The 24,428-nt window shown below is 41.9% G+C and overlaps 1 protein-coding gene across 7 annotated transcripts in view; it reads right to left on the reverse strand.

Annotated features, from left to right (window-relative positions):
- The window catches only part of sipa1l1 (signal induced proliferation associated 1 like 1), a 358,473-nt gene that overhangs the window by 71,816 nt on the left and 262,229 nt on the right, over positions 1-24,428 (reverse strand). For all 7 annotated transcript variants that reach the window (XM_033026817.1, XM_033026813.1, XM_033026811.1 and 4 more), the window contains 3 exons: positions 23,327-23,484; positions 21,915-22,491; positions 10,318-10,592 (listed from right to left, as the gene is read on the reverse strand). In XM_033026817.1, the coding sequence (XP_032882708.1) occupies positions 10,318-10,592; positions 21,915-22,491; positions 23,327-23,484 (1,010 nt within the window). The remainder of the gene's footprint in view (positions 1-10,317; positions 10,593-21,914; positions 22,492-23,326; positions 23,485-24,428) is intronic.

Here is a 24,428-nt window from a genome sequence, read left to right on the forward strand (position 1 = left end):
GGAGTGTGGGAGGCTGAGATATTATAGAGGTGTATAAAATCATGAGGAGAATAGTGAATGTATAGAGTTTTTGTTTTTTACCCAGAGTAGGGAAAATCAAGAATTAGATAGCACAGTTTAATGTGAGCTGGTAAAGATTCAGTAGGAACCCAAGAGGCAACCTTTTCACAGTTGCCAAAGGAAGTAATTGAGCCAAGTACCATAACCACATTTAGAAAGATAGAAACATAGAAGATAGGTGCAGGAGTAGGCCATTCGGCACTTCGAGCCTGCACCGCCATTCAATATGATCATGGCTGATCATCCAACTCAGTATCCTGTACCTGCCTTCTCTCCATACCCCCTGATCCCTTTAGCCACAAGGGCCACATCTAACTCCATCTTAAATATAGCCAATGAACTGGCCTCAACTACCTTCTGTGGCAGAGAATTCCAGAGATTCACCACTCTCTGTGTGAAAAATGTTTTCCTCATCTCGGTCCTAAAAGATTTCCCCCTTATCCTTAAACTGTGACCACTTGTTCTGGACTTCCCCAACATCGGGAACAATCTTCCTGCATCTAGCCTGTCCAACTCCTTAAGAATTGTGTAAGTTTCTATAAGATCCCCCCTCAATCTTCTAAATTCTAGCGAGTACAAACCAAGTCTATCCAGTCTTTCTTCATATGAAAATCCTGACATCCCAGGAATCAGTCTGGTGAACCTTCTCTGTACTCCCTCTATGGCAAGAATGTCTTTCCTCAGATTAGGAGACCAAAACTGTACGCAATACTCCAGGTGTGGTCTCACCAAGACTCTGTACAACTGCAGTAGAACCTCCCTGCTCCTATACTCAAATCCTTTTGCTATGAAAGACATTTGGATAGATACATGGATAGGAAAGCTTTGGACAGATATTGGCCAACACGAGCAAATGGATGGGACGGTCTTGGTTGTCATGAGCGAGTTGGGCTGAAGGGCCTGTTTCCTTGCTGTATGACTACGACAGTTCTGCGATTATTCACACGACTTGCCGTGGAGTCAGTGAAAAATGTTAGCATTGTTCCTTAGACAACCTCAGCGGTAGGACTGGGGATTAAATGCACTTGTTAACTGTGAATTGCATAATGACTGAAACCACCCACACACTTTTCATGGGGACTGAGAGACTTTCAATGCACAACAGAAACATTAAAGAAAGACATGTGGCAATTGATTTGGGCTTTTGATGAGGAGAGAGCTTAAATGAGCCGTGAGACCCATTTGGTGCGTGGTGTACACTGCAGGCAATGATGGACTGAAGTCAAAATTTGGACGCAGGTGTTGCACTGAGAGGCAAGTAGAGAGAATTGGCGGTGTAGAGACGTTCTCCTGTAGCTTGCTGTAAATGGCAATATGAGCTTCTGACTAGAATGATCTGGATGATGAGGAATTCAATGGCGAGTGAAAAATGTTAGCATTATTTTGCAGACAGCTTCAGAGGTAGGACTGGGGTCTAAAAGCATTTGTTAACTGTGAATTGCACAATGACTGACATCACCCAAGTACTTTTCACACGCCTGATGCCTGCGCAATGAGAAGTTTCATTAAGCAAGGATCTGCTGCGAAACACAAGCCTGAATTTTTAGTTTTAACAATTCCACACAGACATGTTAAAACTTAAACTGACATTATATTTTATAATGTTAACTTTGCATTTTTCATCCTGAATGTGTTTTTCATTCATTGACTTCTGACAAGTCATATTTATTTGCAGACGCATTATAGTAACATTATAGTAGACAAGATAATGGTGGGCAGGAGACTTTTAGACAACAAAAATGTGGGCAACAATGGATGACATAAACGTGAAGATATCATTGCCATTTACTTTACAAGCTGAAGGTTGATCAATTTGCCTTCTTTATTTCAATATAATACCCGATTTTGGCAAAGAATACCAGCCACAAAAGCACTCCCAGCTGAAGTGAAAATAAAAACTCAAAAATTCAAGCTCTGGCTGTAAGCCACCAATTGGATTCTTGCAAAAATGTTAGTCTTCAATTCAATCCATGCATTTGAATTTCAAGGTCGAGGTGCAACGAAAATCGTTTGAAGGACAAGAATACGACAGAACTTGATCAGAATCAATTGCTTGAGGCAGAAGTGGGAAGAAAGACAATCCAAGGTCATATTGTACAGCAGGATGAAGGGTTCATCCATCTGTGAATTGCAGCACTGCTTCCACATCTTTGAAATGCAAGTCTTGGTTTGCAGCCAACATATAAAGGAACTGAAGCAGGGGATTATTTCACATGGCTGCTTCACAAATATCCTCAAAGGCAAAATGATTTTAAGACGAGTTCACTCTGTGACTTTGGCTCTCAATAGACAAGTCCCCAACCTTTCATGGGATCATTACAATACCGTGCTACATTATCAACCAGGTGGACTTCGTGACCCTGGGCATGAGATCATAAGGATATTATCAAGTTATCCTGTTAATATCTCGATCACAGATCATCCAAAGTAACGGATACAAAGAAAATGCAGATAGCTTGGCAGGAGTAGAGTTCATGTTAATAGCTTTAACAGAAATCTAGTTCAATCGCTGCGTGTTAATTACCATGCCGCCCAGATCAGGTCAACATCACAGAAACTATGATTCTACTCCTTTCGCTAAATTTTAGGCACAAATTCACACCAATCTTTATTCATCTTTTGGAACGCAGGCATTTCGACAAACTATGCATTAGAAGGAGATTCCAATGGTCATACAGCTTTCATTTGCTGAAAATTAAACAAAATCACATTATCATAAAGAGTAGTCTGGCCTCCAAATTCACAATGGAACCCTGTCTTTCTACTTAGCTGCCGATGAAAACTTCAGGTGCAATTTCAAAAACATAAAATCGGACAATTTGATGGAAAGCTTCAGGTATCATGTGCTCCAGGAACAAGTGTGCTGGGGAGAACAGTGCTAAAAATGTACTATTGCTGGTCGCTGTGCCAGGAACCCAGTTGAGGTCTCATGCCTCAGCTGGTGCCCCCATAGCAAAATAACAGTTAATGTGGTCTCATAGCAATGTGCAATGGCTGCTTGTGCCTGTCATTCTGAGATGCAGGATTCAGAGCTGTATCCTGTCCAGAACGGTGAGCGTGGATCTTTGCTTGGAACTAGCAGCAGCTGCTCCATGTGTTGGCATACTGCCCAGATCCTAGTCTATCTCATCACTACAGTTCAATGTGATGGAAGCTGCTGTCATCCCTCTTTGCTTGTCTACATAACTCCCTCGAACCACGAGATTTCTCTATGGTAACAAGCTCTATGGTGGGCACTGGCTATTCACAGAGAAATCTCCAGGTTGTGGCAAGTCAAGCAAAAACAACTCCAATCACATCTTGGTGCTGACGTCCACAATTCTCAGTCTGGCCTGACCAACACTAACCCTCACAGGCAGCCTCTGCAGAATGCCTCAGTGGTTCACAGCATACCGAGCCCTGCAGTGATAGATATTGCAGCGCTGTTGCCGTGGTATACCAGAAGCCAGGAGTTTTGTTAGAAACTCACTGCATAGTACCTGGCAAAGCTAGATTGTGCTACTCCACAGAAGCATTCTGAAGAGGTTGCCTGGGAAGGTTACTTGCATTACTGAATATTTTCCCACCGACTATCAAGTTCTTGAACCAAACCACACAATCTTAACTACCTCGACAACAGACATGAAGGGTCACCTCTTGCACTACCAGGGATTTGTTTTATTCTTCAAAATGTGCATTGCACTGTTTTTGTCTTTGCAGTCTTTTTTATCTTTGTCATTGTTTTTCATATATAGTTTATGTACAATTTAGGTATAATTTGGGTTTTTGTGTGTGTTCTGCATTAGTGTACCTGTGACATTGCTGCAAACAAGACTGCCATTGTACATTGTGCATGTGACAACAAACTCAACTTTCAACACATGAACACTTTGTTCATTCTATCAAAACCCATCATTTTGGACACTCCAATAAATCTTCTCTCAAACTTCCCTGCTCTAAGGGAAGCAATCTAGAATTTTGCAGAGAATCAGATACTCTCATTCCTAATAAAATTCCTAATTCCTAATAGTCAAGCATGGTTTCCCCTTTGTAAATCCATGCTGACTCAGGCTGATCCTGTTACTGCTATCCAAATGTGCGGCTATTTCATCTTTTATACTTGACTCCAGCATCTTCCCCACCACCGATGTCAGGCTAACTGGTCTATAATTCCCTGTTTCCTCTCTCCCACCTTTCTTAAAAAGTGGGATAACTAGGTAGGACTCTGCATGCTTTTACCAAACAACTTGGTCCCATAACTGTTGCTGAGGTCCAAGCAGCCATCACAGCGTTGCAAAGCGGAAATTCGCCCGGCCATGACGGCTTCACTGTAGAATATTACAAAGCTTTCTCTGCTCTCCTCGCACGAGTCCTGAGAGATATGTACAATGAGGCGTTTCTACATCATCGCCTACCGCCCACCTTGTCGTGGGCTACTATCTCCCTAATTCTTAAAAAGGAGAAAGATCTCCTGCTTTGTAGTAGCTATAGACCAATCTCACTCCTGAACGTGGACCTCAAAATCCTCTCTAAAGTCCTTGCGCTCCGTCTTCAATGAGTGATGCCCTCTATTATCTCGTTAGATCAAACAGGGTTCATGCCAGGCCGACAGTCCTCCCACAATACTAGGCGTCTCCTTAACATCATCCACTCACCGAGTAGTGAGACCCCGGAGATAGTGGTCTATCTCGACGCCGAAAAAGCTTTCGACAGGGTCGAGTGGAGGTACCTATATGAGGCGATGGACAGGTTTGGCCTCGGTAATAGTTTCATTCTTTGGGTCAGTCTGTTATACTCGTCCCCGGTGGCCTCAGTACAAACAAACGGCACACTGTCGCCCCACTTCCCCCTTCAGAGAGGTACCAGACAGGGTTGCCCGTTATCACCACTCCTGTTTGCTGTCGCGATAGAACCCTTGGCGGTTTGGTTACGCTTAGAGAAGGGCTTTAGAGAAGGTTCGACACAACTCATAAAGTCTCATTGTATGCGGTCAGTTTTACCGCTGTCCCTCGCGGGCCGGATAAATCTGGTCAAGATGGTCGTCCTACCCAAATTCCTGTATCTTTTTCAGCACGTCCCTATACTTATCACTAAATCTTTTTTTGATAAATTAGAAAGGACAATATCTAAATTTTTATGGGGTAGCAAACCGGTTCGAATCCGAAAGGCGATACTACAGTCTCCTAAGAGTGACGGCGGCCTGGCACTTCCTGACTTCAGCCGATACTATTGGGCAGCTAACTTGCAAAAACTCCTGTATTGGATGAATGACGATTGCGACCACCTACCGGCCTGGGTACACATGGAAAAGGCGAGTTCACGTCTCCCGTTGCGGTCTGTCCTATGTTCCCAACTCCCCCTTCCTATAACATCTGTGGGTGCAGGCCCAATTGCGTCTCTCTCGCTCAAGATATGGAGCCAACTCAGGAAAAACTTTGGTTTACAAGGCCCTTCCATCTTGACCCCACTGCTTAAAAATCACATCTTTAAACCTTCAAGTACAGACCCCGCATTCAAAACTTGGCATGGTAACGGTATCAGTAGTATCAAAAACCTATACAAGGATGGCATTTTTTCGTCCTTTGCGGAGCTCTCGTCCAACTACAGCCTCCCAAACTCCCACCTTTTTCGTTTTTTCCAGATTAGGGATTTTGTGAAGAAGACATTCCCCCATTTCCCAAATCACCCCCCTGAAACCCTGACCGATACCATCCTAGCGCTAGACCCCAACCGGAAGAAATGCATCTCTGTTTTGTATAACTTGTTAGGGTCGGTTATATTGAAACCTCATACCTCATTAAAAGCTGCGTGGGAGGGCGAGCTGAATAGGAAACTAACAGACCAGCAATGGGACTGCCTTGGATTTGATCCATTCTTCCTCCATATGTGCCCGCCATGGCCTAATCCAATGCAAAGTCCTTCACAAAGTCCACTACACAAATGCAAGATTATCTAGAATTTACCCCGCTGTTAGGGACACCTGCAACAGATGTAATCAATCCCCTGCCAACCATAGCCACATGTTCTGGTCTTGCCCTAAGCTAGCAGCCTTTTGGAGGAGTGCTTTCGACGTGATAAGCAGAGCCTATGGCCAGACTATTCCTCCAAACCCACTGTCAGCCATTTTTGGTACTCCTCCCAACACCAACCTCTCTGTTGCGTTGAAGCGGGTCCTGGCTTTTACAACCTTGTTAGCCCGGAGACTGATCTTGCTTAACTGGAGGCTCACCTGTCCCCCGACACACGCCCACTGGATCAAGGAGGTGCTCTACAATTTAAAGCTTGAAAAACTTAGGTTCTCTCTCAAAGGCTCTACCAAGACATTCCTAGATACATGGAACCCTTTCCTGGAAGTTGTTAACTCTCTTAACTTGTCCCCGAATTCGGAAGAGGACTGAGTGCTTTCCATAACTGTCCTGCTTTACTGCAGCTGCTCCCCCCTTAGCCCCCCCCCTCCCCACACTTATTTATTTAATTACCTACTTATTTACTGTTATTAGTGATTTTTTTATTTTTTTCCCCCTTCTTTTTTTCCCCCAGTACATTTTGTTTTGTTTATCTCTACGTATTTGTGTGGATGTGTACGTATGTGAGTGTTGTTTGTCCCCGTTTGGTTCCGACCTGATTCGGGTGGATTGAAGGTGGGTAAGGGTAAGGGCTCTGAGGGTCGCTTACATACTGTTGCACAATTATGCCTTGAGTGTCACTGTCTGTTATCATTGTATGTATGCAAATTGATGTGAAATTCAAATAAAAAGATTTCTAAATAAAAAGTGGGATAACATTACCTACCCTCGAATGCACAGGAACTGATCCTGAGTCTATAGAACATTGGAAAATGATCACCAATGCATCCACGATTTCTAGAGCCACTTCCTTAAGTACCCTGGGATGCAGACCATCAGGCCCTGGGGATTTATCAGCCGTCAGTCCCATCAGTCTACCCAACACCATTTCCTGCCTAATGTGGATTTCCTTCAGTTCCTCCGTCACCCCAGATCCTCTGGCTACTATTATATCAGGAAGATTGTTTGTGTCCTCCTTAGTGAAGACGGATCCAAAGTACCTGTTCAATTCATCTGCCATTTCCTTGTTACCCATAATAAATTCACCTTTTTCGGTCTTCAAGGGTCCAACTTTGGTCTTACCAAATTTTATCCGCTTCACATACTTAAAGAAGCTTTTACTATCCTCCTTTATATTCTTGGCTAGCTTACCTTCGTACCTCATCTTTTCTCCCCGTATTGTCTTTCCAGTTATCTTCTGTTGCTCTTTAAACATTACCCAATCCTCTTCCTTCCTGCTCATCTTTGCTACGTTGTACTTCTCTTTTATTTTTATACTGTCCCTGACGTCCCTTGTCAGCCACGGTCGCCCCTTACTCCCCTTGGAATCTATCTTCCTCCTAGGAATGAACTGATCCTGCACCTTCTGTATTATTCATAGAAATACCTGCCATTGTTGTTCCACTGTCATCCCTGCTAGAGTATCTTTCCAGTCAACTTTGGCCAGCTCCTCCCTCATGGCCCCATAGTCCCCATTATTCAACTGTAACACTGACACCTCCGATCTACCCTTCTCCCTCTCCAATTGTAGATGAAACCTGACCATGTTATGGTCACTACCTCCTAATGGCTCATTAACCTCGAGGTCCTTTATCAAATCCGATTCAATACATAACACTAAATCCAGAATTACCTTCTCCCTGTTAGACTCCAATACAAGCTGTTCTAAGAATCCATCACAAAGGCCCTCTACAAAGTCCCTTTCTTGGGGTCCAGTACCAACCTGATTTTCTCAGTCTACCTGCATGTTGAAATCTCCCATAACAACCACAGCATTACTTTTGCTACATGCCAATTTTAACTCCTGATTCAATTTGCACCCTATGTCCAGGCTACTGTTTGGGGGCCTATAGATTAGTCCCATTAGGGTATTTTTACCCTTACAATTCCTTAGTTCTATCCATACTGACTCCACATCTCCTGTTTCAATGTCACCCCTTGCAAGGGACTGAATTTCATTCCTCACCAACAGAGCAACCCCACCCCCTCTGCCTACCTGTCTGTATTTGAATATTCAGTTCCCAGCCCTGGCCCTCTTGCAGCCATGTCTCTGTAATTCCCACAACATCATACTTGCCAATTTCTAACTGATCTAGCTATAACTTGGGTATGTCCCTGTTAACGAGTGCATCTGTACAGGTAGCCTTTAAGAGATTCCAGATTGAGATTTTTCAGGACTTTGTACCTTTCTCAACTGGAAAGCAGAAGAATGTGCGAGCTGTTGTCCAAAGAAGACAAACTAATTAGTCAACTTTCAGACAATGGCAAATCAACTGATGATGCAGGTGGCATGTTTTCAGCATCGGATTAAATTAAAGGGTAGCAATCCTGCTGCTTCCAAGGTACAAACCATTCAGAGAGTCATACAACATATGGCCCATCATGTTAGGGCTAATCATCATCATGTACCCATCTATACTAATCCCATATGTGTCTTTTTACAATACTGGAGAGTTTTTGACAAACAAAATTACTATTCACTTTTATACACCAATACACTGTTCTTAACAAAAATCTACCCATCATGTGAAACCTTATAAATAGCAGATATAAATTAGATAGCTTCAAGACCGAAAGTCAAAAACTTTTTTCATAACAAACAAATTTTCGTTTTCCCACCATTTTGGACACCAAAAGTGTGACATTAACAACTCTGCCCCATTTAGTCATGAATATTTAATTCATAAATAAACTTCATATGGCCCCTCATACATATATGTTTTGGTAATGATCTAGGGAAATATCTTCATCTATACTAGGAGAAAAATACAGTGACATAAAGATAATACAGTACAGTAAAGATCCCGTAACGGTGATTGTGCTTGGTGTCCATTGTCACAACAACGGTTATCGGGGTCAGTACGTCCGGAAGTAAAACCACAGAGGCTTCAAACTGCTAATGCTTTTGAAACACCCAACAAGGTATCCTATGGTAGTAGCGATCTTTGGGTGAGTTAATTATTTTTAAAATTAATATATCAAAAACATCGTGGTGTCAAAAACGTAACGACTGTTTACGATATATTTTCCGACTTTTTTAAATCAATTTAAAAAAAAATTTGGACATAAATCGGTCATCAAAACTAAGAAACTGAACTAATCTTCAATTTGACAACACTTTGTCCCATGTTTACCTTTCGTACAGACCAAGTCACCAACTTCATTCCTTCGTGTCAACTTCCAGAAGCTCCGCAACAACCGTTACGGAGACATTTTACTTACAAAAACCGTTACACATCAACCGTTACACAAAATGTATTTGTGTATTCTGATTCCATTTTCAGAAACTTGCCATCAATATGCTATCTTTCCTTATATTTGTTGTTGATACGATGTTAGTCATGAACCCAATGAAGTGCTTGTCAACTTTTTTGGAGGAATTTTGAAATTTGACTCCATTTGTCACATTTTTGTAAAAAGTATTGTAAAAAGACACATATGCTTCCAGACAGTGTCCTAATATAATCCCATTAACTATTGTAATTTAGCTGTCCAGACTGAGAAACCAGACTGAAATTTTTTTCCAAAGATTGGAAAGCACATAGTCTCTGAGGTGGCAAGAACAACAATGTTAAGAATAATGTCAATAAAGTCAAAGTCAATCAGCACAAAAACAAGCCCTTTGACCTATCAAGTCCACATGAACCATCAAGCATCCATTTACACTAATCCTCGCATTTCTCTTAACTACCTCCAGATTCTGTCACTTACCCCCACATTGGGGGCAACTTATAATGATCAATTGACTTACCAACCGGGAGTACCTGGGTCACTGGAGCTGTGAGGCAGCAGCTTTACTAGAATAACCACTATGCCATCCCAAATCTCTCATCAAGACATGCAACTCAGCAAAAGAAAATCATGCAATCTGAAGATTTGTACCAATAAATTAGTATTGGGAAAATCAGCATTCAAACATAAATGTTGGTGTGATATGGTTTGTACTTATTAAATTATATTTTGTAATAATATGCCATGATCATAACAGAAATCCATTCATCCTCTCATATACCCAGCCAAGCTTTCATTCTGTTCCTTTCTCTTGTAATGGGAAATGGGTTGGCAATGGGAACATCCTTATTAACAAAATGTGCGAATCAAATGTTATAACAGAGCATCGATCACAATGAATGATTAGCTGCTGACCAGTTGAACTCTGCAAAGTGCAGTGATTAATCTGATTAGAGTGGCAGGCTGGCCTCACCAAACATACCTGCGAGGAGTGCTATCTTCATGGGGTGGAATGATGATAACTTTAACAGTTACAGATGTTCGCAACAGATCAATCATTTGTTCATGGGTTAGAGTAGCCACAGCAACTTTGCAGATCTCCACTAGTCGGCTCCCCTGCCGCAGCCCTGCTTGCCAGGCGTACCCATAGGGTTCAACGTCGGCCACAATCCCTTCATAGTTGACATGAAAACCAAGCTGGCCGAGCGCATTTCTCCTTAATGTCATCTCAACTGTGTCGCATCCCTTTGTGGTCACCTGAAAAGTAGAAAAAGTCAACGTTATGAGCGTTTGAGGAAATACAGAATGTAAGCCTGTGTGTATAAATAGTTATAATCTCAACTGTCAGCACACACGTTGCTTTTTCCACAGGCAGTAACATACATGGGAACTGACATTGAGATGCAAATAAGAGAAGTTGGAAGAGGCAAGTAAACGCAAGGATCAAAATGTCTAAAGCTAAGGATAGCCAGAACTGTGTGGCACGGCAGTTAAAGGTGCTGCCACATGTCTCCAGAAACCCATGTTCAATTCTGATCTCAGGTGATGTTTGGTAATACTGATGGTCCAATTTCCTCCCACATCCCAAAGATGTGCTGATAGGTTGATGGGCTGTCGTGAATTATCTGTAGTGTAGATGGGCAGCAGGAAAGCCATAGAATAGTTGATGGAGAAAAACAAGTTTCAGGAAAATAAGTGGGGAAATGATTTTCAAGCTAGTACAGATATGATGGACCATATGGCTTCTAGATCATAAGGAAATGTGAAAAAGATGAATGGATTGAGAGAGAAATTTTCAGAAATGGAGATTGTGGGAACAAGTTGTTACCTATCCCACTTTCCATCTCACGGTTCTCCTGCTATTAACATGTTATGCAGTTTTACAGACCACAGAATGATCATGATATTCCTTGATATTGAAGGAGAACAAATCTTGCCATCCTCAATCTTTAAGGAAATGGCTTGAATTGAAAGGAAACTGGTCAGGTCAACAATGATTTTCGTTAGTTTAGCACTGTTAAAGATAATAATTTTAAAGGAATACCACAAGGCATTCACAGAGGCATAATTCAAAAACTATTTTAAGAAAGTAGCCTCTAATCACGAGAATAAGCTAGTTGAGGCAGTCAGGCTTGAAGGAAGTCGGCAGTTGGATGAATGGCAGAAGTGTTCATGGGTAGGAATTCCAGAGCTCATGGCCTTGACTCATCGTGGGTTGGGAGAGGAAAATTGACTGGGGGGGGGGGGGGGGGGGGGGGGGGGGGCTGCGTGTCGGCTGCCCTGCCAGCAGTGTGCTCGTTATTTCGACTTTATTTGGTGTGGCTATATGTTAGTTTAGGTGTCTCTTGGTGTGTCTTGTGTGGGGGGTGGGGGGGGGAAAGGGGGCAACTGCTTTAGGTCGCCTCCCGCGCGGCCTAACATCATGAATTGGAGCTGCCTTTCCCAGAGTCGGGCCCAAGAGCTTTAGCAGCGGGTGCAGTGTGGACTTTTCCATCGCGGAGCGGGCGAACCCTTGCCGGGGGTCACCAGAAAGGAGTGCTCCGATCGCTGGCCTGGTGACTTTGGCATCACGGGGCTGTGGTCTACGGAGCTTGTAGCTGCGGGCGTGGCGTGGACTCACCATCCGCAGCCTGGGATCCCTTGCCGGGGATTGCCGGAGAAGAGCTCCGACCGCCGGCCTATAACATCCTGAAGCCGCGGTCTCCGGTAGGAAAGTGCCGATTCGGGCACTCCAAGTGTGTTTGACCGCCCCGACGTCGGAGGTTTGATTATCCCGACGAGAGGGCCGGTACATCTGGCCGTCCGTAGCGACGACTACGGAGGGTTCATGGCCCCGACCACGGATGAATAAAGGAAGAGGACTGACTGAACTTTGTTGCCTTCCACCACAGTGAGGAATGCTGTGGTGGATGTTTGTGTTAAATTCTATTGTGTGTTGTCTGTTCTTTTTAAGCGTATCGCTGCTGGCAAATCCATTTCACTGCACCTTCGGGTGCATGTGATGAATAATATTGACTTTGACTTTGAGACTTGTCAAAGCTAGAGGAATGCAGACCAGAGGAGTTACAGAGATAGGGTGTGATGTGATAATGAAAACATTAACACAATAATGGAAAGTGTAAATGTTAGATATTAAGCATCTGGGTGTCAACATATATTAGTGAAGACACCTTGGTGGATATGAGATGGTGCAGGTTAGAAGATAGTTTTGATACATCTTAACGTTATGGCATGTTGGGAAATCTGTCAGAACACTAAATGAAGGCAGGAAAAGACAAGATAAATGCTCGAAATAGCCTATGATACAGGAGTCTATGGAACCCAGTAGGTCACAAAGACTTCATGCTTTTGAGGTACAATGAGTGAATCAGCATTTACTTGCTTTATTTATACATGGTAAAGCATTCACAGACTTGCTCCCAAGATGACTGCTGCTGTGCTTAGATGCCACTGTTCAAAATGTTGACAAAATCAACAAAGAATAAAACAAATATTTATTCCAGACAAAATGGTTGTCACGAAAACTCTCAAACTATGGCTAAGTAATCCAACTGATAATCAGATCTCTCACTGGGAACAAAGAAAAAAAGGATGGATGAAAGTGAAGAAGAAAAAATAAAAGCTCTCAAAGCATTTAATTTATTTTCTGGAGTGATGTGTCATGACTGACATTCAAATCCTCATGAATCAATATTTTACTGATGCAATGTATAACATGTAATTAATTCAAGCTTAATCTTTAGACAGGAAGCCTCGCTTGTTAATTAAATAATTAGTAAAAACGTACCACCTGGAAAAATACAAAACGTGTTTAAAAGAAACACATCAAAAAGCAACGAGAGATTGATTGTGCATATGCAGACATAAATTAGGCAGAGCTGAAACATATTTTACAGGGCATTTTGTTAAGTAGTCTCACACGAGTAAATAAGTAGGAACATCAAAGTGCAATTTTAACATGCCCCTATGTCTTGATTTGTACGGTTATTGGGTGCCTGACATTGCCTGAATCTAGTGCCACTTGCTCTGTATTTTTGGCAGCATTCATCAACATACCTCAAAATGTTTGCAGGACTGAAAAGCAAGCTGCATCCTTTAAAGGGGAGAGATAAGTCATGATGGCAACAAGTGTGGGAAATCGCACAGAAACAGATCTGTCCTCAAGCATTTCCCCTCGCTGAAATTAGGTTAAATAAATTGCTCCCTAAAGGGCCTTGGTGAATGTAGCCCTTACTGTGCGGCCACCCATCCTCTTCTGCTTTCTTCCTTACGGCAAATGCGCATGGCCTCTTTTTTTTGTTTTCTCAGTCATGCTCAATTTCAAGAGGAAGGCCCACCAAGTGATCCATATCTGGAAACAACTTGTTTCAGCAGAAGTCTTTTAACAAATCCTAAAATTCCTCAGCATTAGCTGGATTACTCCCTGATGACTAAAGATTTAGATCACCAAAGTCAAGAAATAATTACAACAGCAGCCAGAGGATAAAGACCAGTAACTAGCCTGCAATAATTCATGAACCATTCATGTTATAAAGATGGGATAGGGAGTGTTCTATCCCATTTTTTAAATGACAATTTTCCTTAAAATGTTTGAGGCAATTATTTAGCCCATTCTATGCCAGCCCCCAGATTAATGGTATCAATTCCATTCCTCGGTCTACTTTCATGCAACGCAATCTCTCTCACGTGTCTAATGAACCCCCTCTGATTCTTCTACCACTCAGAGATTTCAAAAAACAAAATCTGATTGGGACCAACTGTGAAATAATGAACACATTCCATTGGACATTCCACACGTTTCAAAATTATGGAAACAATGAGTTAGGACCAGAAGGTGATGCAACTCCAAGGGGTCAAATCAAGATGGAGCAAGCTAGAGGAAAGATTTACCGGTAGTTGAAATTTAGGACCAATGAAGGAAAGCAACATCTATATGAACAGCTCAGAGGTGACTAGATTGAGAGGCATTAAAGGCTGGAAGCTACAATTAAGAGATTTAATTAACTGATGAGGTTTTCCTTGAAATTTGGTCAGAATCGTCTCAGACGTGGTTTTAATTATCTTTACTCGACAGCAGATTTTGAGGGGAAAAGTTATCCTGAAACAAGAGAAGAAGGGAATTCTCTCAGAGGTAGCTTTGGCAATATTGCATGCCACTAAAGATTGTAAAAGGGAAGACTGTGGATATATGGATGAACAATGACAATGGTGTTTGTACAGAGGGGAAATTAAACAAATATCCGTTGTGCTCAAGAGTTAAAATCTACTCACCGACAAGCACTTGGTCATGGCTTTACCAAAGAAAGAAACACTTCTGTGATACTTTAGCACCAAAATAAACCAATTAAAAAAAAGGCCTCTAATGCATTACTCAGTTTAAGTCAAAATGATTATAAGAAGCCTATTAAGTACAGACACCTCACATTTTGCGCATGTTTGATTTGTGTTTTTCAAATAACGTGCTTTTAAAATTAATACCAGAAGCTAATTTAAACAATTATATTTGAAATATTATTTGTATATTTGAAATAACGCAAAAAAATTTACACATGTTTAAATGTATATGCTTAATAAATGCGTTTCTAAATTCTGCACCGCTTTCCGGGAACATAAACCTGCATAAAACGCCCGGCGCCTGTACAAGTAAAGACAAAATATATAATTTATTCTTGTGCAATAAACAATAGCCTGTGTTATATCTGGCACAACAGTTACTGGTTGAATGTTAGTTGCAAATGGCAGCAGGACAAATCTTAACTGATAATAGAACTTTCCTTGAGAGTGAAATAGCAAAGCACCATTATTTGTTCTTCCAAGAATCATAAGCTAGCAAAAAGCAATTGTTTGCAATGGTCCCATTATCAGGGAGCACAAGGTGACAATGGGTAAGAATGGAATCCAGAAATCTTTTCCACCAAAAGACCTGGATGATCTAATTTAAAGAACGAAAGAAAAAGTGTAGGATGTGAATGAAATAGGATTGATTTATGAAAAATTGAAGGCTTGCAGAGCCCATTTGATTTCAACAAAATAATTTCAGAACGCACTTCGTAAAGATGCAGTTGAAAAGATGCCTCAAGTCATTGCTCCATTGGGAATAAATTTCAGCATGAAACTGCCCAGTTTTGACATTTGAGCAAATTGCACAAGCACATCACTATGATATACCATTGACAACATTCTAAAACATCTTTTGTTAGCTGTAAAGCATGTTGGGCGACAGAGGTTATGGAAGTTGCAATATAAATGCATGTATTTGTTTCATAAACAGATTTTAAGTCATCCTATACCTAAAATAACAATGAGAATTTATATAATGAATGTATATAATTTTATACACAGTTAAAGGCCACATGAGTCTTGGTATTATGCCAAACTAGAAGCACCACAGCTTGAGTTTTCCTGGTAGCAAGGTTTTGTTGATGCGAGCGATGTGTGTGATAGTATCCTTTTTGAGTTGTTCAAACTGCTCGTTGTCCTTGCGCTTTGCATCATACCATCGGCCCAAGCTCTTCACTGGTATTTCTGAAACAGTTGGAACAGGTATTCCGTCAATATGAAATCTCTGATCCTTGACTTGACCTTTGACAATGGAGATACTTCTGCACTTGCTGAGTTTAATCTTCATCCTTGCCAATGTGATGTTTTGATGAAGTTTTTCAAAAGTCTCTTAGTACAGGGGACAGTTGTCGTTAGTGTTGTTATATCGTCCATATAGGCTCATGTAGGTGGTAACCGCTAACTACATTGTAACTGTTTTCCTCCCACAACCCATTTTGATGCTCTGATAATGAGCTCCATGGCCATAGTGAAGGTCAATGGGGAGATGTGCACCCCACCATGATGACTACTTCCAGTGGTTGCCAAGCTGTGATAAAGTCTGATGTTGTGAGACAAAATTGCAGATCCTGGAAGTAGTTTTTTCACCAGATCTGTTATTGTTGCAGGCACCTGAAAAAATTCAAAAGCAGTCCACAGTGAATGCGGAACTAATCCATAGGCGTTGGCCAGGTCGAGGAACAAGTCATGCAGATTTTTTCGTTCTTTCTTAGCCGTCTGGATTTGATACCATATGACACTGGTATGTTCAAGGCATCCTGAGTTTAGAAGGATGAGGGGATCTTATTGAAACATATAAGATTATTAAGGCTTTGGACACGCTAGAGGCAGGAAACATGTTCCCGATGTTGGGGGACCAGAACCAGGGCCCACTGTTTAAGAATAAAGGGCAAGCCATTTAGAATGGAGATGAGGAAACACGTTTTCACACAAAGAGTTGTGAGTCTATGGAATTCTCTGCCTCAGAGGGCGGGTGGAGGCCAGTTCTCTGGATACTTTCAAGAGAGAATTAGATAGGGCTCTTAAAGATAGCGGAGTCAGGGGATATGGGGAGAACGCAGGAACGGGGTACTGATTGGGGATGATCAGCCATGATCACATTGAATGGCGGTGCTGGCTCGAAAGGCTGAATGGCCTACTCTTACACCTATTGTCTATTGAGAAGCTGCTTTGCCAGCCTTTTGGATTGACATATCAATGAAAAGATTTTGTTTCAGGTACTTTTTAAGTCTTTTCGGCAACACACTGAAAACGATCTTGCCTTCCATGTTAAGAAGGTTTATTTGCTGAAACTGTTCGATGGTGGACAATTTCTTTTCTTTCGGGATCAGCACGCTTTCGCCAGGCTTTGGGGATAATTTGTTTTTCCCACGCAACCCTCATTTTCTCCAGAGGAATTTCAGAACATCCGGGGCATTCTTGTAGACACAATATGCAACACCATTAGGGCCTGGTGCAGAGGCCGTTCTTGCCTTCTTCACTACCTCTTTCACCTCACTCAGCTCGGGAGGGCTGATGTCAAATTGATGTTGTGGAGGTGAGATTGGTGGGATGTCAGCGGTGCCAAGTATAGGTTCATCTATTAGCTCATCAGTGTGGATGGTTCCAATGTGTCCTTCAACCTCTTTTTTTGACGCTTTCAGGGACTGGCTTTTCTCTTTTGTGAAAATGCGTTTCACAAACTTAAATGGATCCTTCTAGAAGTCTGGTCTAGCGTTTTCTTTCTTTTTGCGTCTTCCTTAAATTCTCCGCTCTGCACAGCTTCGAGAGCCTCTGTTTTAGGTCCTTTTGAAGGAGGTTGATGCCCTCCCTTTCTTCTGCTGTTGCTTGTTTCCATAAGGCCTCAGGCCTCTTCTTTCTTTAACAAGTCCTTGGATTTCCTGGAGACGACGGGACTTGGGGGGAGGAGGCCTATCTTTCCTGCTGAGTTGTTCCTTCCCTCCAAATTTCTCCTTTCCATAGCTGTAGACTAGATCACCCATCTTCTCCAACATATTTTCTGCTGATCCCTTGATTCCACCTAAGATTAGGCTCACATCTGCATTGATGGTTTCCCGCTCCTTGCGGGAAATTGGCCATTTCACCAACAGCGTACGTCCTTGCATGTTCTCCACTTTACGAAGTGCCTGGTTGTGTCTTGGACTGTTGCCTGATACTTCCTCCACATCCCGTAGGGTGCTGATGCTCTGTAGACTGTGGGTTTCTTCCGGCCGCTGAGTTTCATTCGACAGGTTTGACCTTCCCCATGACAGAATCTGGTCAATGCGGGGCCCTGGGTTGGAGATTTTCAAGCATTTCTTCCGTCCCTGATGAATTTATGAGAAATCCCCATCAACAAAGTGGAAAAGCTGGAAAGAATGATCAGCACACACGTGAAGCAGTAGCTTGGACTTCCACGATGCTTAACTCCTGCCGGACTGTACGGGAGTGGCAAATTGGAATTACCCTTTGCAGGTCTTGTGGAAGAGTTCAAATGCACTAAAGCCAGGTTGGTCATGACCCTCACTGAATCTGAAGATACTGTTATTCGAACAGCGGCCCCCCGTGTGGAAATGGGGAAGTAGTGGACTCCATCTGAAGCCATTCACAGTGCTAAGTCTGCTCTTCATTTCAGGGATGAGGTTGGCCAAGTCCAACACGGGAGAGCCAGGCTCGGACTCATCCCAAAAGCTCCTCAATGGCATAAGGGAACATCAGTGCAGAAGTGACGCTCGTGGTGGAGGAGGTGAGAAGGCAGGAGGCGGCAGAGCGACACGTCAAGGTGGTCTTAATGGCTAAGCAGGACCAATGTACGTACTGAGAGAACCTTGAAAAGAGGAAACTCAGCTGGCGTGACATCTGGCAGATGGAGGGATCTCGGCTGGAATGTTTTGGCATCAGAGCCACTTATGACGTTCTACCCTCACCCCAGAACCTGAAGCAGTTGTTTGGAGAAGACCCTCCTTGCTCCCTTTGCCAAGCACCTGCATCACTAAGGCACATTTTAACAGGATGCACTATGAGCCTCGGCCAAAGGCGTTACACTTGGCGGCATAACCAAGTTCTCAGACAACTGGCATCAATCCTGGAACAGAGGCAAACGACCACAAATGCTTCCCCACAAACATCGGCAGGAATGTCCACCACAACATTTGTAACAGCAGGCCAACCTCCAGAGCACCAGATAACATCAAAGGATGCAAGCATTCTGAAGCCTGCTCGAGATTGGAAAATGGACGTGGGCTTGGAAAAAAAGCGTGTGTTTCCCCCAGACATTGTGGCTACAACACTCCAGCCAGACATGATCCTGTGCTCCACAACAGCCAAGTTGGCATATGTTGTGGAATTGACCGTACCATGGGAAGATGGTGTTGAAGAAGCTTATGAGAGGAAAAAGACCAAGTACTCTGAACTGGCAACTGAAGATGCTCAGAATAGCTGGAAGATCAAGATTTTCCCTGTAGAAGTGGGATGCGGGGAATTAGTTGCTACATCTACGACCAGTCTATTAAAGAAAATAGGGGCGAGGGGTCGTTCCATCCACAAACAATCAACTCATTGTCAAATTCAGCAGAAAAAAGCAGCAATTGGCTTCGGATTAAACAGAAAGACAACAATTGGGCTGCAAGATGAAGACAGGAGGGTATGGAATTGAGGGGGGTGTACCTGGGACGCCAGGTATCACCGTTGAGCCGTCCAGAGACGTTGTGGGCTTATCAATGAAACGTCAAAGAAGGAGGCTGCCCATCTGATGACCCTAATGACGTACCTACTCTACCTTTCACCACTCTAATCTCACTGCCAATTTCAAGAGTGCCGACACTACAGGGATTAAAACATCAAGTCCTTTTATTGAATTGAATTGAATTGAATCCTTTATTTGTCATTCAGACCTTTCGGTCTTAGCTCTACTACAGAAATCTTTTCCACCAAAAGACCTGGATGATCTAATTTAACGAATGAAAGAAAAGGTGGAGGATGTAAATGACATTTATGAAAAATTGAAGGCTTGCACAGTCCATTTGATTTTGAGTAAATAATTTCAGAACGCACTTCGTAAAGATGCAGTTGAAAAGATGCCTCAAGTCATTGCTTCATCGGGAATACATTTCAGCATGAAACTGCTCCGTTTTGACATTTGGGCAAATTTCACAAGCACATCACTATGATAAAACATTGACTACATTCTAAAACATATTTTGTTAGTTGTAAAGCATGTCGGGCGACAGAGGTTATGGAAGTTGCAATATAAATGCATGTATTTCTTTTATAGATATACAGGTTTTCAGTCATCCTATACCTAAAATAAAAATGAGAATTTATATAATGAATATCTGTCCTGCAAAATATATTACTTAGCACCAATATTTCATAACCAAGTTAAACATTTACCAGAAGGATTGTAATACAATTTTAAAGTGTTTACAACATGAGAAGAAAAATAGATATTTAAGTCTGGTTTTAGTCCTTCTGACTTTGACTCTTGTTCTTTGAATATCCAAAGCAAAGACTGTGGCTGGATCGTCTGAAAGGTAGATCACCAGCTTTTATGATATAAGCCTATGGGTCATCTACTCGCTATTCATTGTTCTTGCTTTCACTCATGTGGGATGACAGCTAAAAAAAAATCACTTTCACAGCATTGAAACACTTCTAATAACACTTCCACACTTTCCAGACTCAGAAACAGCTTTATTCCAAGAGCTATAGCGGCTCTGAACCGGCCCTGCTGAGTGCCCCCCACCCCCCCTGGACTGTCTCCCTCGGATGGTCACGACACACAGCTTATTTATTTATTTTACTTTTCTTTTTCATCGGTTGGAGCTGCATACTAAATCTCGTTGCACTGACGTGCAATGACAATAAAAGATATTATTATTATTATATTATTATTATTCTCTGGCCTCGGTGGCAGCAGTGAAGACCACAAGTGGGCCATTCTTTGGAAAGTGAACCAAAATATCACACACGTGACCAGATGGCATCACATAAAGCAAAACATTAAAAAATTATTGTAAAAGATTAATCTTATTCATTGCTATTTTCCTACCTACAGAACTATAATGCATGTCTGCTAAAGATATGAACATTCTAGCTTTTTTTAAATGTACAGAGTTTGTAAGATAAAACTGTTATGAAAAAAATGCTTCCGTGTGAGGTCACACACGTGACCAGTCATATTTGACCCTGACCCTAAACAAACATTGTCAGCATAACATAAACATTTCACTGGATAAACTTCGAAAAAAAATATGAATCATATATACAGCACAAAAGGCAATATACCTGTAATGTTTTCAGAATTAGAAGAGGTATTCCACAATTTTTCATATTTTTGACTAAGAATGGCCCAAGAATTGACTATGCTCATATTGCTTGTCAACCTTAAATAAACTCACAACACCTACTCCTACGACCAAATGTGCTTCCACCCCCCCCCCCCCCACTTCATAATTTGCGTGGCAAAATTAATTCAGAAGTCTGTTGTCAGCAGTTTGACTGAATGGGAGTGAACATCACTGACAAAAGGGATAATCTGATCAGTGGATTAAAAGCGGTGCCACAAGCAACATACCTTTTCATGGTCAACTACTCAGCAAATCTATCTGACAGTCAATATCAAACATTTTAAAGATGTAAATCATGTGCGATCTTTATCCTTGATAATTCTGCTCTTAATTCATCACATTACCTTTCATCATTTGGAGCAGCAAATTTCAAGTTATTTGGCTACCAATGGTTCAGGTTTCAATTTGCAGGTCTCCAACTCTCCTGGCTCTCTAAGTGTGAAGAGGCAGAGTAGTTGGCGAGATCAACATCTCAAGCCAGGCAGTTCATGACTGATGCCTAGGGAACTGGAAGCTTGATATTCCCACTCAGGGGCATAGTAATGTCGAGATGTTGAGTTTCTGTTAAGTACTGGTTGTTACGGGTAGTGGTGTGGTGAGAGATTCACCCCAACTAATCCGACTGCTGTACTTTGCCTCAGCTCAAAGCTTGGCTTGGGACAGTCTCATAGAATGGCATTTTTAGGCTCTGCGCTCTGCTTCTTAACTTGTGGTTAAACAATATTTTTTACTGGCAATAATGAAGACAACAATAATTGTGGTTTTCGCTTTGTTAAATCGGGCACATATTGTTTCCATCAGATTTAAGCTCTAATTCAAACCAGTCAAACAATGCAGATTTAGATACAGGATTTCTAATAATGAAAACAAACACTGAATTAATGGCTTTAGAAGTAATAAAACTTTGATTTACCTCCAGTCTTCTGACTATCTCCTTAATTTCTTCGACGTTATTATTAAAAGTCCTGACAAAAATGCACTCTCCACGTTCATAGAAGATTTTAATGGTTGTGAGATTTGAAGTCCAGCCTATAATATCCCTGCAGGAACAATTAAACACCACCTGCTTGGAGCTCTCTTCAATAAGTACCACAAACTCATTTGAGATACCCAGCAAACAGTCAATCTCAGCAGCACAGCTGTAGTCCTCCGCGTGGACATTCCATACAATGGCTCCTAAACTGTACATTTCCGCATTGGGGTAAGGCTTTGATTTCTCTTTCTTTTTTGTAGCCAAAGAAATAAAAGGAAATTTTCCAGAAGGATCAATGGGTGTGTTAGTGCAACTGTGCTCTGCCAGGTCTTTTAAATACTCCTGCCTTGTCCTTGTCGCCATGGCACGGAACTTTTCGGACTTGTGAGCTGCATTTTCTGCATTGATCACTTTTGCTAGCAAGAAGTCCCGGAAGACTGTCGACTTGGGGAAGATGACTCCACTGGGAATGGGTGGTCCAAATGCAGGCACATCTTTCGATCTTGCCACAGCAACACTACAAAACAAAAATCCAAGTTACTTTGACTGGACATGACTGAAGAAATGCTGTCAGAATTTATGCCAAGCACAAGCACTTCGGATATGGATTGTTCTTATGCTCCCTGGAATATTATGGACATGGGGCATATTCTCCCCTGCATACAGAATACTCGCAGACACAGCCCTGAATGCAATTCAGAACAGATTCTGAGCAATGACGAGGCACTTTCAGAGAGGGAGAAAGATAGACAGAGAGAGAGAGAGTGAGAGTGAGAGGGAGAGGGAGAGGGAGAGGGAGTGGGGGAGGGAGTGGAACAGGGAGAGGGAGAAAACAAAAGGGATAAAAAGAAATGAATATACTGAAAGTGCAACCTATGTTTATAATCTATCACCCGGAGAACTGTAACCAACATTACTATAGCAGTAATCATCAGCCAAACTATATGTATCAGTAGCAGGACCAATGCAATATTTCCTCCTCATTAAAAGCATTAAGATCCACGGTGGCATAGCGATAGAGTTGCTGCCTTACAGCGCTTGTGGTGCCGGAGACCTGGGTTCGATCCCGACTATGGGTGCTGTGTGTACGGAGTTTGTACGTTCTCCCCGTGACCACGTGGGTTTTCTCCGAGATCATCGGTTTCCTCCCACACTCCAAAGACATACAGATATGTAGGTTAATTGGCTTGGTGTAAGTGTAAATTGTCCCTAGTACGTGTAGTATAGTGTTAATGTGCGGGGATCGCTGGTCGGTGCGGACTCGATGGGCTGAAGGGCCTGATTCCATGCTGTATCTCTAGACTAAAGCTTAAACCAAAAAGGAAATGAGATATGCACTGTCCTGGCCTTACCTGTAGCAGACATTCTCAGTGCAAGGGTTATGCACTCTTACAATGACAAAGACATGCTGAAAATGGGAGCGAATGTTCTTCGGGGTGAAGGGCATGGCCCCAGGCTCTTGCAGTACGATGGTCACAATATCATTCCCAATGTGCCGTTTCCTTAGCAGCTACAATTTTAAAGGGGAAAAACAAAGGTCACTTGTAAATGAAAAGAAACATTCTTCAAATTTTCACTGACTATTAATTCTTTAAGTTTAGGTTTATTATTGTCATGTGTACATGAAAAAGCTTTGTTTGCGTGCTATCCAACCAAACCATTTAATACATACATTATTACAATCAAGGCAAACTCAAGTACAATAGGTACAGCAAAAAGAAACATACATGCCGACTATAGTTGTAGTATAAGTAACAGCTGCAGAAAAATAATCCAATGTCCGCATGAGGTATGTTGGAGAAGTGGGACTGTACGCTAAGCTTATGGAAGTTCCATTGAGAAGCCCGATAACAGAATTTAAAAGTATTTCAACTGGGAACATCTTAATTGAGAAGATTAACATTTGAAGTGAATTGTGAACACTCTAATCAGCAATAGAAAGAAGGATGAAAAATATCAATTCTCCTGCCAACAACTATGGCAGATGGAGTTCAATCTGGTGACGAATGGGGTTATCCACTTTGGATCAGAGAAAGGAAATTACTTTCATTTTAAATTTAAAGTTGTACAGGAACAAAGGGGTTTTCATGCTATGTACACAAAGTCACAAGTATAAAAATTAAACATAATGTTGATTTGAATCTAGGTTATCTTGGAAAGGTTGGAGCACAAAAGTGAGGAAGTTTCATTGGGTTATAGACCCTTGATCATAACTCATCTGCTGTAATGCATTAGATCTCATGAAATATATATTGTGCAAGAAAAAGTGCAGTGCATAGATATCAGAATGAACCTTGTGTTTAAAAGACAAAGTTTGACTGACTGGTTAGTTGCTTTTAGTTCAGAAGATTTACAGTAATAAATAGAAAATGTGAGGAATTATTTATTTCTGTTGAAGGAATGTACAATGATAAAAATATACGAATTAGCAGACAGAAGCCATTTGGCCCTTCA

Source organism: Amblyraja radiata, chromosome 9, assembly GCF_010909765.2.
Source record: "Amblyraja radiata isolate CabotCenter1 chromosome 9, sAmbRad1.1.pri, whole genome shotgun sequence".
NCBI lineage: Eukaryota > Metazoa > Chordata > Chondrichthyes > Rajiformes > Rajidae > Amblyraja > Amblyraja radiata.